Below are 13,391 nucleotides of genomic sequence, written 5' to 3'. Positions count from 1 at the left end.
CTGGTGAAAAAGCATAGACAAGAACGCCAAAACAGATGACACTGGAGCTGTGTAAGGGTCAATCCTTTGGGTATGAGCCCAAATTGAAAATCTCTTCCATTTGCTGGAATAAATCTTCCTGGCCGAGGGCTTATGAGAGGAACATAAAATATGAACTACCTCCGGCGAGAAATGATGAAGCCTAACTAATGACGAATTGGAGTAGCCAGGCTGTCAACTGGAGGGTCCGCAGAGAGGGATGGAGCTGCCCTGACATGTTTGTCAGTAAGTCTGGTTGTGGGTCCAGAATCCAAGGAGCGTCCATGAGGCAGGGATGGAGAAAGGGGAACCAAATCTGATGAGGCCAGTGTGGGGCAAACAGAATCATTCTGTTTCCCAAGGATTGCGCTTTCTGAATAACCTTTGACAGCAAGGGGACCGGAGGGAAGGCATATAGTAGACCGGAGTGCCAATCGTGGACTACAGCGTCCCTGGGTGACTCCCCCTGAGGGGGGATCAACGTGAAGTAACTGCTGCATTTGGCATTGAGGGGGCTGGCAAAAAGGTCGCAACAAGGCTGACCCCATCTACGGAAGATCCGTTCCGCAACTTGACAGTTCAGGGACCACTCGTAAGGCATCAGAATAGCTCTGCTTAGCCTGTCTGTGAGCACGCTGGACTTCCCCAGAATGTGCGTTGCCACCAGAAAATTTTGGGAAGACACTGCCCATTGCCACAGTCGCATGGCCTCTCTGCACAGGGGATACGACTTGGTTCCTCCCTGCTTGTTCAGATACCACACCACTGACATATTGTCCGAGTGGATTGCAATAGTCCTGAGAGGAAGAAAGCTCTGAAGTGCCTGCAACGTAAGTAGCACAGCTCTCATCTCCAGGACATTGATATGCAGATGCATCTCCTGCTCTTGCCACGTGTCTTGGACTGTCCTGCCTAGATAATGCCTCCCCCACCCCATCTGGGAGGCATCTGTGGTCACAGTGGCAATCGGGGGCGCCGGAACAAAGGGATTTCCTGTGTCCAGATTGTCGGTGCGAAGCCACCAACTGAGATCCTGTTTGCACCTGTCCATAAGTAGAATAGGGTGAGAAAGAGGAAGACGTTGAAGAGACCACTGGGCAAAGAGAAGCCACTGAAGGAGTCTCATATGTAACCTTGCTAGAGGAACTAAGAATCTTCGCGGCCATAGTCCCCAACAGTTGGATAACCCATCTTGCCTTCACTCTTCTCAGAGGGAGCAGGGCGTGAACTTGTTGTTGTAGGGTTCTGATTCTTTCCTGAGGTAGAAACGCCCACATGAGGACAGTGTCTAGTTCTGCACCTATAAAAGTGACATGCTGTGAGGGCAACAAGGCAGATTTTTCCCAGTTCAATGTTATGCCCAACTGTTGACACAGATTTATAGTGGCATCCCTGGTCTGAATTTGTAGATGCCTGGTGGTGGCAATGAGGAGCCGGTCATCCAGATATGGAAACACTTGGAATCCTTGACGTCTTAAGTGAGTAGTCACCACTGCCATGCACTTAATGAACACCCTGGGGGCTGTGGTGAGACCAAAGGGCAGGGCTCGAAACTGAAAATGACTGGCTCCCAGCCGGAAGCGTAGGTGACTCCTGGATGCCCTGTCCATTTTGATGTGGTAGTAAGCATCCTTGAGGTTGATGGAGCACATCCATACTTCTTTTCCCAACAATGGGAGAATAGACTGCAATGTGACCGTTCGGAACTTGGACTTTTGTACATGGTTGTTCAATCAGCTGAGATCTAATATGGGTCTCAGGTCCCCTGTTCTTTTCGGCACCAAAAATAATCTTGAGTAAGTCCTTAATCCGATCTGGTCTGAGGGGACATATTGGATGGCTCCTTTTTCTAGCAGCTTTGAAACTTCTGAAGCTGCGTTATCCCTTTGACTGGGTGGAATATCCGGGATTTTTCTGACTGGAGGAGGGTCTGACAAAAAGGGAATGACATAACCTCCAGAAATTATTCATAAAACCCATTGGTCCTGGGTGATGTCTTGCCAGGGCTCCGGGTATAACGAAATTCGACCCCCGACTGGCTCCGGAAACGCACAGTCGAGCCTTCCATCAGGAGCGACAGTAGGGAGAACAGCGAAAGGAATCGCGGTCTCCCAAGTTGTGGGGGCCTCCTCTGCCTCTAGGGTGGCGTCTCCCTGAATAATCCCCCCTCCTCTGCTCTGGAGGGGGGCTCACCTTGTGCACTGGGAAAAAACCTCTCTGATTTCTTGAGCCACATTTTTCCACCCCTCTGGGCCTTGGGATAAGGCCTAGAGGGAAGGGAAAAACGGACTCCTACAGCAGACAGAGTTTTTCCCTCCTGCTCGCACCTGGTGAGGGTGTCTTTCACCTTGATTCCAAACAAAGAGGAACCATCAAAAGGGGCGTCGGTGAATGAAGACTTGAAGGCCTCTGCGAAATGACAAAGGCACATCCAGGCCTGTCTCCTAAGGACGACTCCTGAACTTGCTGCCCTACTCGCTCCCTCGGCTGCATATGAAATCAGTCTCATGGAGGAGTTAACAATGGAACTGAGGGTAGACATCTGGGCGGTAACCGTCTGGGTCATCGCCTCAAAAATGGTACCCGTGAGAGTATCTCCAAGCTCCTTGAGGAGAGCTCTCTGGAGCCAAGACAAGAGCGAGACCATGTCCGAGCTACACGAGTGGCAAACGAGATCTGTGGATATAGAGCAGTGCAGCATGGGATACCATCTTAGCCCAGCCAAAAGAAAAACTTTAAGCTAGAAATGTTTTGGCCAAGTCGGAGCCGACATTTGGCTCTGAACCCACGGGTAAGAATGTAGGCGAGATTGGACTACATAACATGTACTATTTTCCTCACAGCCAGAAAGTTGGGCTTGTGAATCTATAAGAGGAGACACCCTGTCTCTGTCATCAGAACTCTTAGACCTTGTTCCTTTAGGTATTTCTTTACAGGTGATTCCTATCTGTAATATCTTCTGGACACAAGGATTTATTGTCTGTAATGCATGCTTTGCTAAGTTAAGAAAATATTTTTTTTTAACAGTAATAGCTTCATGTGTTAAACAATATTTAATATTTTCTTTTTCTTTACAGGAGCTCTGACTGAAGAAGATTGATTTGGAGGAGGGATGTCTGACCAGTCTAATGGTCTTTTGCTTCAGTTAACCCATGATGGCTCTACCATGCCAGGATCAAACACAAACTGCTGAAGAGAGTGTGTCTGACCCCTAGTTTATGGTGGCCAAAAGGACTAGACCAGAGGAAGCTAGAGAGATAACTGATCTGAGCAACTGACTGGCCTCTACAGGTTCACCCACTATTGGCTGAGGCACAGACTGAGCCTGTAGCACTGGCAAGAACCAGCAGGACTGGAGTAAGTATCCATGCTGTTGCTAAGAAGGAGATGCCAAAAGTGATAAGCATCACTGGAACGAGTTAGCCGGAAGGTAAGGTATCACCAAGTATCCACAATTATTACACAAATTTGCTGTCAACACTCCTTTTTAAATTTTAAATATACTTACACAGAAAAAAAGAGAAAATGACAGGTAGGTTGTCCAAAGTGAACAGAAGCACTATACTGATAAATTATATTTTTGCTTATCCTAAAGTAAAATCTTTTCATCACAAAATAAAAGTTTACACAAACAGTACATATTTTCTCAAAAATAGCCCTCAATTAAAAAAAAAAAAAACACACAAATAGCTAAAAAAGAACAGTGGTCCATGACAGGAAACTTCTGATACTGATAAAAAGTACTGAGTTTCTTAAATGGGAAACACTGTTTTTAAACAGAAAATAAATTTAAACAGTATCTTCTTAATAGGGTAATAAATTATCTATGGCACAGTTCCCCAGTGGGAAATTATCTGCCACAAATTAAACTCTTAGCTGATTGATGCTCATATGAAGCCTCTGAGATGTTTCTCCTCAAGACCCTAAGAAAATATTGGAAAAATCTTCGCTCTGACTGCTGATTTCCCTCCTTGGGGCTAGCGAATCAACAGAGTGAAGCTAAAGAGGGGTAAGCCAGAGCTCTGTGAAGCTGGCTGGTTGTTGTTTTTTGGGCAGCAGTGAAATCCATACCCTCCCTCGGCTCTTCAACTCGAGAGCCAAAAAAAAAAAAATTACTTTGGCTTTTGCTGTAGAAAACCAAATGGCTTCTTTGACTGAAGAGCTAAAAAAAAATAAAATAAAAATAAAAAAAATTGTACCAGCATTTTTGGTAAAATGAAGTAACTCTATCATTCTCCCTAGCACTTTGTGCCTGGGGCAGTTGCCCCATTCACTCCTACTCTTTCTACTCTATTGTATGCAACATAGGTGAAACTATCCAAAAAAATGACACTAGATTAAGAACAAACAGACCTTTCATTATGTACATAAAAACACAATTCTATCCTGATGGACTTTAAGCTATGCTGGCTATTCACTAGAATGTGGCAAATGAGTTGAACAGTCATTTAGAAAGTATTTGCATACATGTAGTGTGTTTTTACAACAAATTGTGAATGAACAGGCAAGCTTCTACACATAAAACAACACATCTAAATATGAACATAAAAAGTATTTTCTTTACCTGAACTGACCCACTTCAATGTATTCAAACTGCTTCAACACAAACCCAATGAAAACCTGTGTCAGAAAAGAAGTTAAATATGATTATATACATAGGTTAATCTTTTTTCCCTTAACATACTACTTACATCTCAATATGCAGGTGGATTATTCTGACACCATGTGTATGTCTAAATAGCACTACAAAATGCATATTCCTGGGATCCTTGGGCACTGTTGCTATGTACAAAAATCATTCACAGACACATCATACTGCCTTATAATCACTACTCCAAGCAACAAAACAGAAAACATTTCATCATTTGGGTCTGCTGGATGGAAGAAAATCAGAAAGTAAAAACAACCAAACAGAAATGAGACATTAACAGAAAGAACAATGAAAAGTATTAACAGTCCTTCTTTCCCATTTCTTCCCCATGAGAAAGATCATAACCCACAAAATATTAGCAAGTCTTGTGCACAAATGCCAGCACAGCTGTACATTTTGACACCTTTCAATGCCTGATGACAAAGTGAAGAAAGGCTCTAGCAAACTACACAAACACTGAAAACTAAGGAAGCAAACTTAGGTCAACATAGCTGCAGAAGAATAAAGTTGCACAAACATCTGACTGTCCTGAGATGGCTGGCAAATTTCACATACAGTAAATTCTCAGTTAACCGGCACCCATGGGGATTGGTAGATGCCAGATAACTGTAGTTTCTGGTTGCTTGAGAGTTACTATTACAAACAGGCCAGATTAATACTGTACCCTATACTATTTGTTTGGTTTGACTTGTTCTTAGGTTGGGGAGAGGGGGTATTTATTCTTATTTTCCTTTTTAAAACTCTAAAAACGTAAGGTATGTTTCTATGGGGGGGGGGCAGAAAGTGCAACACGTGAAAATTGTACTGTACTACTTCGATATTTTTTGCCGGTTACTTGAGAGTGATGGTTGCTTGAGTTCCGGTTAACTGTATGTTTACTATAGTTTGAAATTCTTAATTTGAGATAAGCAAAAGAACACTTTATCCCAGTACTTATTCATCACTTCAGCTGATTTGTTAGGAAAGCTACTGTCGTGGGCAACTGCTCAGATCTCTTCTTCTGGTTTCCCAAAGTCACAACTCCAGTAAACACCATATCATCATACACCAGATAAAGAGAGCATGCCCACCTCTTCTACTACCTGGTTCAATCTTCAAATATTCAATTAGCACATCCTTAAAGACATAAATGAACAAAAAGCTAAACAAATAGAATTGCCTGACTTACAAAAAAAAAAAAACTATGCTGATGCTGACTAGACAGGCTATTCACACATGGATGATGTGAAGAAAATAGCCACTCACTATAGAAGACCTTCTCACAGATCAACTGATACAGTGACTGCACCTCTGTCATGTTTGACTGCAGAAGCCCTCTGCAGTGGGTAATCATGAAGAGGAATCTGGAACAGACAGACAACCTCCTTGGGAAACTGCAGTAAAAGAAAGACTAAAATGCAAAGACGTAAAAGCTCAAACCCCAAAGCATTATGGTAAAAGGGCAAGCCAGACTTCTAGAATCACAGTCCAATCAATAATGCTCAGTGACTGTGTAGACGTATGACCAAGAATGCTGTAGTACAATTGTTTCCAACAAACACATTCATGACCTAGGTAATGGAAGCCACCACATCCTTAACAGAGTGGCCTTTGACAGCCTCATTTTACAAATGGAGGTTAGCCAACTAATGACACAAGACAGTCTACTTAATAATCCACTTAGATAGGGTTAACAGTCATTTCCCTCTATATCTAGTAAAAGGAGCCCAAAAAATGGTCTGTCATCTTAAACTCTGCTTTCCACAACGATGATGCATAAAAGTACTTGAAGCATAAACTATGAGTATGGCACAGCAAAAACCTTATTCAAATATCTAGACTTCTTCCACTTAGTGCAGTATGTCTGAAAAATGGTAGCCTTTCTCCTCCTTCAGTCACTACTGAAACATCAACTAAAAGATCCAGTAAGAGCAGTCGATCTAATGGAACAGCCCTAGCTCTGAATGGTAGAGTGGAGGAGGTGCAGACTTTCTTTCCCACCTATCCATAGCCCTACTACCCCTATCTGTGGGAAGGGCATTAGCACTGGGAAGTGGATTAAATGACCTGACGAAAGACAGGCTGCAGCAGGGTCCACCACAGTATTCTCATACAGGTATGTAAGGTTATTGGGTACTTTACAGAAACTGCCTGGTCTTTTAGGTTCTGGTGGCTAAGAATTAGGTGCCGAAGATGTTGACTAGAAGGTATCCTGGAATGCAAGAGGAACTGGAGAAGGGACTGGTATTGCCCACTTCCAGAAGGCTATCATACCTCTTCTGTACATCAGAGACTTGCTTTGTTTTTCATTCAAAGTGCCTCATCATGTTCTGAATAGTTTCTCCAAAAGAGGCCTTTTGAGTGAAAGAATCAATAAAAAGCCCTGGGAAAAATCAATCCGGTAATTTTCCTCAGAAGCTGTAGTGAGGTCACATGCCTAGTTTTTTTATTTTTAGGCATGCCATCATACCTCTAAACTTTACAGATTTTTGCCAAATGCCCAGATGTTTGGCTCATATTTTTGGTCTGTTCCTCAAAAAATTTGTCGTTTGCAGGCAAATCACTGGGATTATCTGAGGACTGAAGTCACTAAATAATAATGTACATTTGAGTTTCAGAGTTCAAATCCTTCAGAAAATGTATGCTAAAACAAACCCTGTTACACTAGCAACTTTGAGTTTATAAGAGTAATATGTAAAATATGTCCCTATTTTTGGACCTTTGTCCCCCTAATTTGTTGGGCTTTGCCCAGATTTCATGCGCTAAGAGGTTGAGGATTATGCATGACATCCACCTGAACAAGTTGGTGGTTCGGACCCTTGGTGTACTTCATAGTACCTGAAACCTCTTCCTAGACTAAGATTTGAGGGACTCTGTGTGCACACTCCAAAATGATAAAGCATGGAAGGTTCCCCAACTGGGCACTTTTCTGAAAAATAAACATCACAGCAATAGTACCAATGACTCAACATAGATCAGCCCAATGGGTACACAACCTGCATATGGGCTGGAAGAGAGATAATCTAGGGAACTTGTGCATACATCCGCCTAAATACCACAATACATACAAGCTGAGGTCATGTGTTGGATGTATATGCCCTTGGGAAGGTAAATCTTTGGTACCCCGGTCGGATGTCAGCTGGATGAAAACCCATAAGTTATAAATACAGCAACAGTGATTTCAGTCAGGACATCTACTTCTTTTACCAGGTCTGCTTTTATGCCAGGGAACCAAAAGCCTGAAAAGATAGCTATCAGAGCCACCAAAAGGAAGGAAGAAGTCTGTTTGTTTCTAATTTGAAAAATATTTGCAAAAGTAGGATCAAAGAGAGGTGGAAGGGTAGAAATAGGAATTCTTACTGTCAATGAAGGGAGTACAAGGCCACTCTCAATTTCTTACCCCACTGAGTAAAGCAGAAGAGGGAAGGACCATGCTCTTCCATTTAGTGAACATGTTAATCTCAGGGATGACTCACACCCAGCAGACCCTGACTAATGGAGTCTTCCTTATTCTTAGCTACAGGACAAAACTATAACTGCAGCTCAGGCCGTCTTGCCAACACAATTATTTCACTTGAGATATGGATGTCTAAGTGAGATGTCCTTGGGTCTATGATCCACTACCAGACCTCCAATGACTCCCTGCATATGGGTTACAGGTGTCTGCTGTCCTACTGGTTCACGCATAGCATCATGGCCTAGATGCCTAACTAATGTTTCAACTCAAATCTTGCAGGGTGATAATGACTACCCAGAGCTTGTGCTGGTTTATGTGAAGCTACCCAATATCAGGTTATTCAACTTATTAAGCACACACGCTTATCTAATACACATAACAGCTCCAACTTATCTTCTTTCAAACTGTCAACAAAAGAATATTTCCCAGAACCAATGCAATCCCTGCTTCACTAAATCACCATGGCATCATCTTTTCAACTACCATTCAACTGTATGTAGTCATACAAACTTCTTTCAGAATAGACTAACAAATTACTCCAACATATCAGTGACTTCTTCTATTACTCAGGTACTACATTTCTCAACATTAGCAATGCTGTTTTCTTTTCTCCTTTACCTCTGAGCACTGTATATATTTTACTTCCTGTCATATCTGTTCACATTTGTACACACATCTCTACTCTGAATGCAAGAATCATCACATAGTTTTGGACATTATTATAAGATGCAGTAAATGCTTTAAGATGCATGCATGTCATTCAGCTTGTGGCTGAAACAGAGTGAGCGGTCTGGCTGCAAGAAAAGTAGCCTTTCGTCACCAGTCTAGAACACAGTGACAGATGTCTGACACTATCAAACGGTCTGTAAGGGTGATATAATTTTATAATCACTGTCACTTGTCTGATTCTGGAAGGAGCCACTCCTGTAACAGTCCCAAGGGACAACAGAGCCCCATGAGGCCAAGGAGATGCAGATGACCCAAGCTTGTCAAGGCTGTGACTTCTTGGGTCCTCACTGTAAGCAGCAATGACAGGCCCTGACAAGTTGCCAGCTCTGCCCAGTAAAGGTAACCTTTTGTTCTGGGGCAAGAAAAAACACTTTTCATAGATTACAGTGACTCCCAAGGCCTGCCAGTACTGAAGGAACCAAGCAAGAGCCACTAACAAAAAGACTCACTGGATAGCAAAGTGGCTCACAAATAGAACCCAGGAAATTAGGATGGGTAGCTGTGCCTTCTCCAAAAGGCCCATCACTAGTGGTGCACCCCAGGCTTCAGTCCTTGGGCCACTTCTCCTTGGCATTAATTTTCTGGAGGGCAAAGCAAATGTTAATGGTTTATTGCTGGCCAGGTTTCCAAACAACTATAAGCTTGGTGTCATCATAAACTGCTTGGAGTTCACTAAAATCCTCCAAGAGGGCTTTTCCCAAACAAACTGCTGGTGTTAAAACCATGGACTAAAACTAAATGCCAAGAAATGTATAATTATATCCTTTGGCAAGAATGACTTACGTTTTAACTGTTCACACTGACAGGACACCCCTGAAAGTTGTGCCCCTAGTCAGGGATCTGAGAACATATGCCAACAAGGAAATGTCCTTTGACCATCATATATCCACCACTGTAAGGAAGTTTTTTTTTTTTCTGTCAGTCTCATAGCTTATATCTAAATTTATGGCACCCAGGTCCAGGAATGTCATAATTCCACTGAACTCGGCTCTCATCAAACCGATCACTGAAAATAAGCCCCACTCAGTATGTACATGTCCAAATACTTGTCACAACTGGAGTGACCGCAACATTTTCTTAGTAAAATAAATCAAGTGTCTAAATCACAAAAAATGTGCAGACCATCTCAAAGCCTTGTCCCTCTTCTCAGTACAATACAGACTACCAAGAGGCAACCTCTCCCTGTCATATACAGCCTTAATAGATGCTATCCTGTCAGACCTATTACACATTCACTAGACCAACGGTAGCGTGAACAACCACTCAAGAGATCTCAATCTCTTTTGCAAGCATATATACAACATGTTAGAGGGACAAGAATGTAGCACAGAGAACACTTCTATGGGACCATATTCCACTCAACAAAGTGATGTACTTCTCTTCCTATATTCAAATGTAATTTGACTAAATGGATGGAAACAGCAAAGTCACCCTCGGTTTAGCACCCATATCCCTCATGTATATTGGCAACAAGTAAATGACCCAATATATTCTTATCTGCTTGCCTCTATGCTATTTGTATGCCAAAATATAAGGGCTAAAAACTACTATGGAAATTTAAGGCTAGACTTCTTAAGATCCTCACAGATCAATAGCCTAATAAGTACCTATGAAACTTTGAAGGGGCCAAAAAGTCCATGTAAGAAAACCTCAAGAGCTTCCATCTCTGGTAAAGTCTGCATCGCAGTGGCTAGCACATGTAAACATTGAGGTTGCAGAGAACAGACTAAACAGTGACACTGTACTGAAATGAAACTTACCAAGGGTGAAATGAACGAATGCAATATGCAAACTCTAGACAGCGATGTGCCGTGACACTGTCCAGGGCAGCTTGTAGCTGCAACACATGATCTGCAGAACTAACTGAAATCTGATATATCAGATATGCAAACTGAAATCACCAAGTTACAAGAAGAGATGATTTCCTTCAATCTCCTGTGAGATAAGAAACGGCTGGGAATAAAAGTTTTCTTGCCTCTACGGAAAGGAACAATGGGTTTAATTGGTGCTGCGAGGAGAAGAGTCTAGGCTTATTCCAGAAACTCTGCTGAGATCATCTGAGCCTGTGAACACAACTCTTTCCGGGGAGAACCTAAATGTTCTACATTATGGCCATCTGAGACCAACTTTGTCACTAGTTAATATCTAGTAATATTTCTCCAAGTTGGAACAATCTTGTACTGATGGCCTCCCAAAAGGAAACTTGCATGGCAGTTAGGAGTTCAAAGGAGGCATTCTTCTAGGTACAAAAGCAACACTATCTGATGTATAGCAGCCACAAACAAGCTTCTTTTTTGAAAAACTACACTGACATAAAAAAAGAAAATGGGAGTTATAACAAAAACTCACCATGGAGATCAACATTTGTTTCCATTTTGGGCAGCTAGGACTAAACTCTGTGAAAACAAGCCCAAAGAAGGATGGCATCCAAGAAAGGAATACACAGAATGATCCATCTCATCTCATCCTTAAATGGAGTACAGGCACACTCCCCAGACTGATATTCTACCCATAGAATCAGTCAGTCAGCCAAGATTAGATCACATGCAAATCCACAGAGGAACTCATCTTTTCAAAAGACTGCTGGGCAAAAGAAATCAAGTTGCTATGTCAACTTGTACACATTCTGGTCCACTTTGGAGAAGTGGGAGACTAGAAATGGAACAGATGAGACAAAGACAGACAGTTAAGGGAGTTGAGTCACAAACTGGCAGGGAAAAGTACCTTCTTACTCACATATACATAGCTTAGTACTTCCTTATACAGCAGCAAGATGGAACAGTGTTGTGGTCTCTAGAACCCACGCTGGACCAAATAAATCAGAAAGGAATCTCTGAAACAGTATCATCATTACCTTAAGTTCCATGAATAGCAACTACGTCCACTGGAACAGAGGGAAATGAATCAAGATACTGCCAAGCAGCATGCATAGTATCTTTCAGGAGTCTCTCTATAAAAGAGAATGGCTGAAAGATTGCTCATAGTCACCAAATATTGGTTCAGATTTTTTTTTTTGGGGGGGGGGGGGTGATACAGTCAAGGACAACAGGCCAATTCACAGAGAATCTCATGTGCCAGAATGTCTCTTCAAAGGAGAGGAACTATTGTGCTGTCCTTTTGACTACAAGTATATTGGTATTCTCATAGTCCCCTTCACTCATTAGATGAGCATATGTTAGGTGAACACCACATGTTGGGAATAGGACCTGCCTGCCTGGGGTGCTGAAGAAGCACTATATCATGAGAGGTAAGTGCAGTGCCTTAGAATGACATTAAACTATACCCCCCCCCCCAAGAAAGCACCCTTGCACTCATGAGTAGAGATACAATCAATGCAGAAGTAAGGCTGTCTCCTGTACTTACACAGACAAACCCTTCTTGACTCTGGAGAAGACAAAGAGAGCCAATTTCTAGAGCCCAAACCTGAACAACAAAGTTTTGTTGTGATGGCCAGTCACAGTCAAGCAGTGGATACTGCAAAGCAAAAAGTGAGCAATGAGTGTAAAGCAGGTTAGTTTTATCTGATCTTTTCTCTGGGTATTGTGCATTTTAACATAATGCGTTAAATAATACTAAACTAAATTAAATTAAGATGAGTTTAGAACAGTATCACACAGTGCCAAGATTCTCATTTAATTTCTTCTACTTGAACTCCATTTCTTGTAAGCAGCATGTTTAACTGAAGCATTATGAAACCCATGCTAAAAAGGAAAAAATAAGGTTCTGTAGTTTACGAATGCTCTACTTTAGACAATGTGTGCATAACTTACTGGTTAAGAGTAAAACCTCATTATATGATATCAAATGCTTGTTTGTATAAATACCACTCTCTGATACTTTTGGGGAGACTCAAGCACTAACTGAACTCACATGAGCATGCAATATATTAAACTACAGTTTTAAAACTGCTATCAAGTATGTTGATTCGAATTAGAACTACAGAACTATAGCATTATATATATATATATATATATATATATATATATATATATATATATGTGTGTGTGTGTGTATTTATTTTTTTGGATATTCATTACTGCACTTTTTGTAAAGCAATACACAAGTTTTGCTGTCACAAGAAAAAGAAATATACTTCCAAATATTTACAACTTGTGTATTCTATTCTGTCTCAAGTGTTGACATTTTACTAATACATCAACCATGACCTATAAAAGTTTCTCTGATTACTAACAGTACTGTTCTATGGGCAAATTAACATTATCAGTTCAGATATTCTAACCTGTTTCCAACCATTTTTATACTACCATGTTATAAAACCATAACCTACACATATCATTTCTTTATTGCCATCAGGCAAAAGAAGCTGGATAACTCCACACTGACATCTCACTTTCTAAGCTCATTAATATGCGGCATTTATATAAATGACATCAACAGATTATATCAAATAAACCTCAACAAGGCAAAGAGGCAGGCAGTCTTTATCCACTATATTGATCCAAGACTACATTTGCTGTACTCCTCCATCCCATGCCCTTCCTGAATAACCATTTCTTATAGCTCTCTTCTTTCCTGCTAAATGACTTTAAATTCTTC

The 13,391-nt window shown here is 41.5% G+C and overlaps 1 protein-coding gene across 4 annotated transcripts in view; it reads right to left on the bottom strand.

Moving 5' to 3' along the window:
* The window catches only part of HTT (huntingtin), a 4,811,037-nt gene that overhangs the window by 2,300,515 nt on the left and 2,497,131 nt on the right, over positions 1-13,391 (bottom strand). For all 4 annotated transcript variants that reach the window (XM_044062924.1, XM_044062926.1, XM_044062925.1 and 1 more), the window contains one exon: positions 4,583-4,638. In XM_044062924.1, the coding sequence (XP_043918859.1) occupies positions 4,583-4,638 (56 nt within the window). The remainder of the gene's footprint in view (positions 1-4,582; positions 4,639-13,391) is intronic.

Source organism: Protopterus annectens, chromosome 2.part1, assembly GCF_019279795.1.
Source record: "Protopterus annectens isolate FY-2018-M chromosome 2.part1, PAN1.0, whole genome shotgun sequence".
NCBI classification, from domain to species: Eukaryota; Metazoa; Chordata; order Ceratodontiformes; family Protopteridae; genus Protopterus; species Protopterus annectens.
This window is presented reverse-complemented; position numbering and strand designations above follow the sequence as displayed.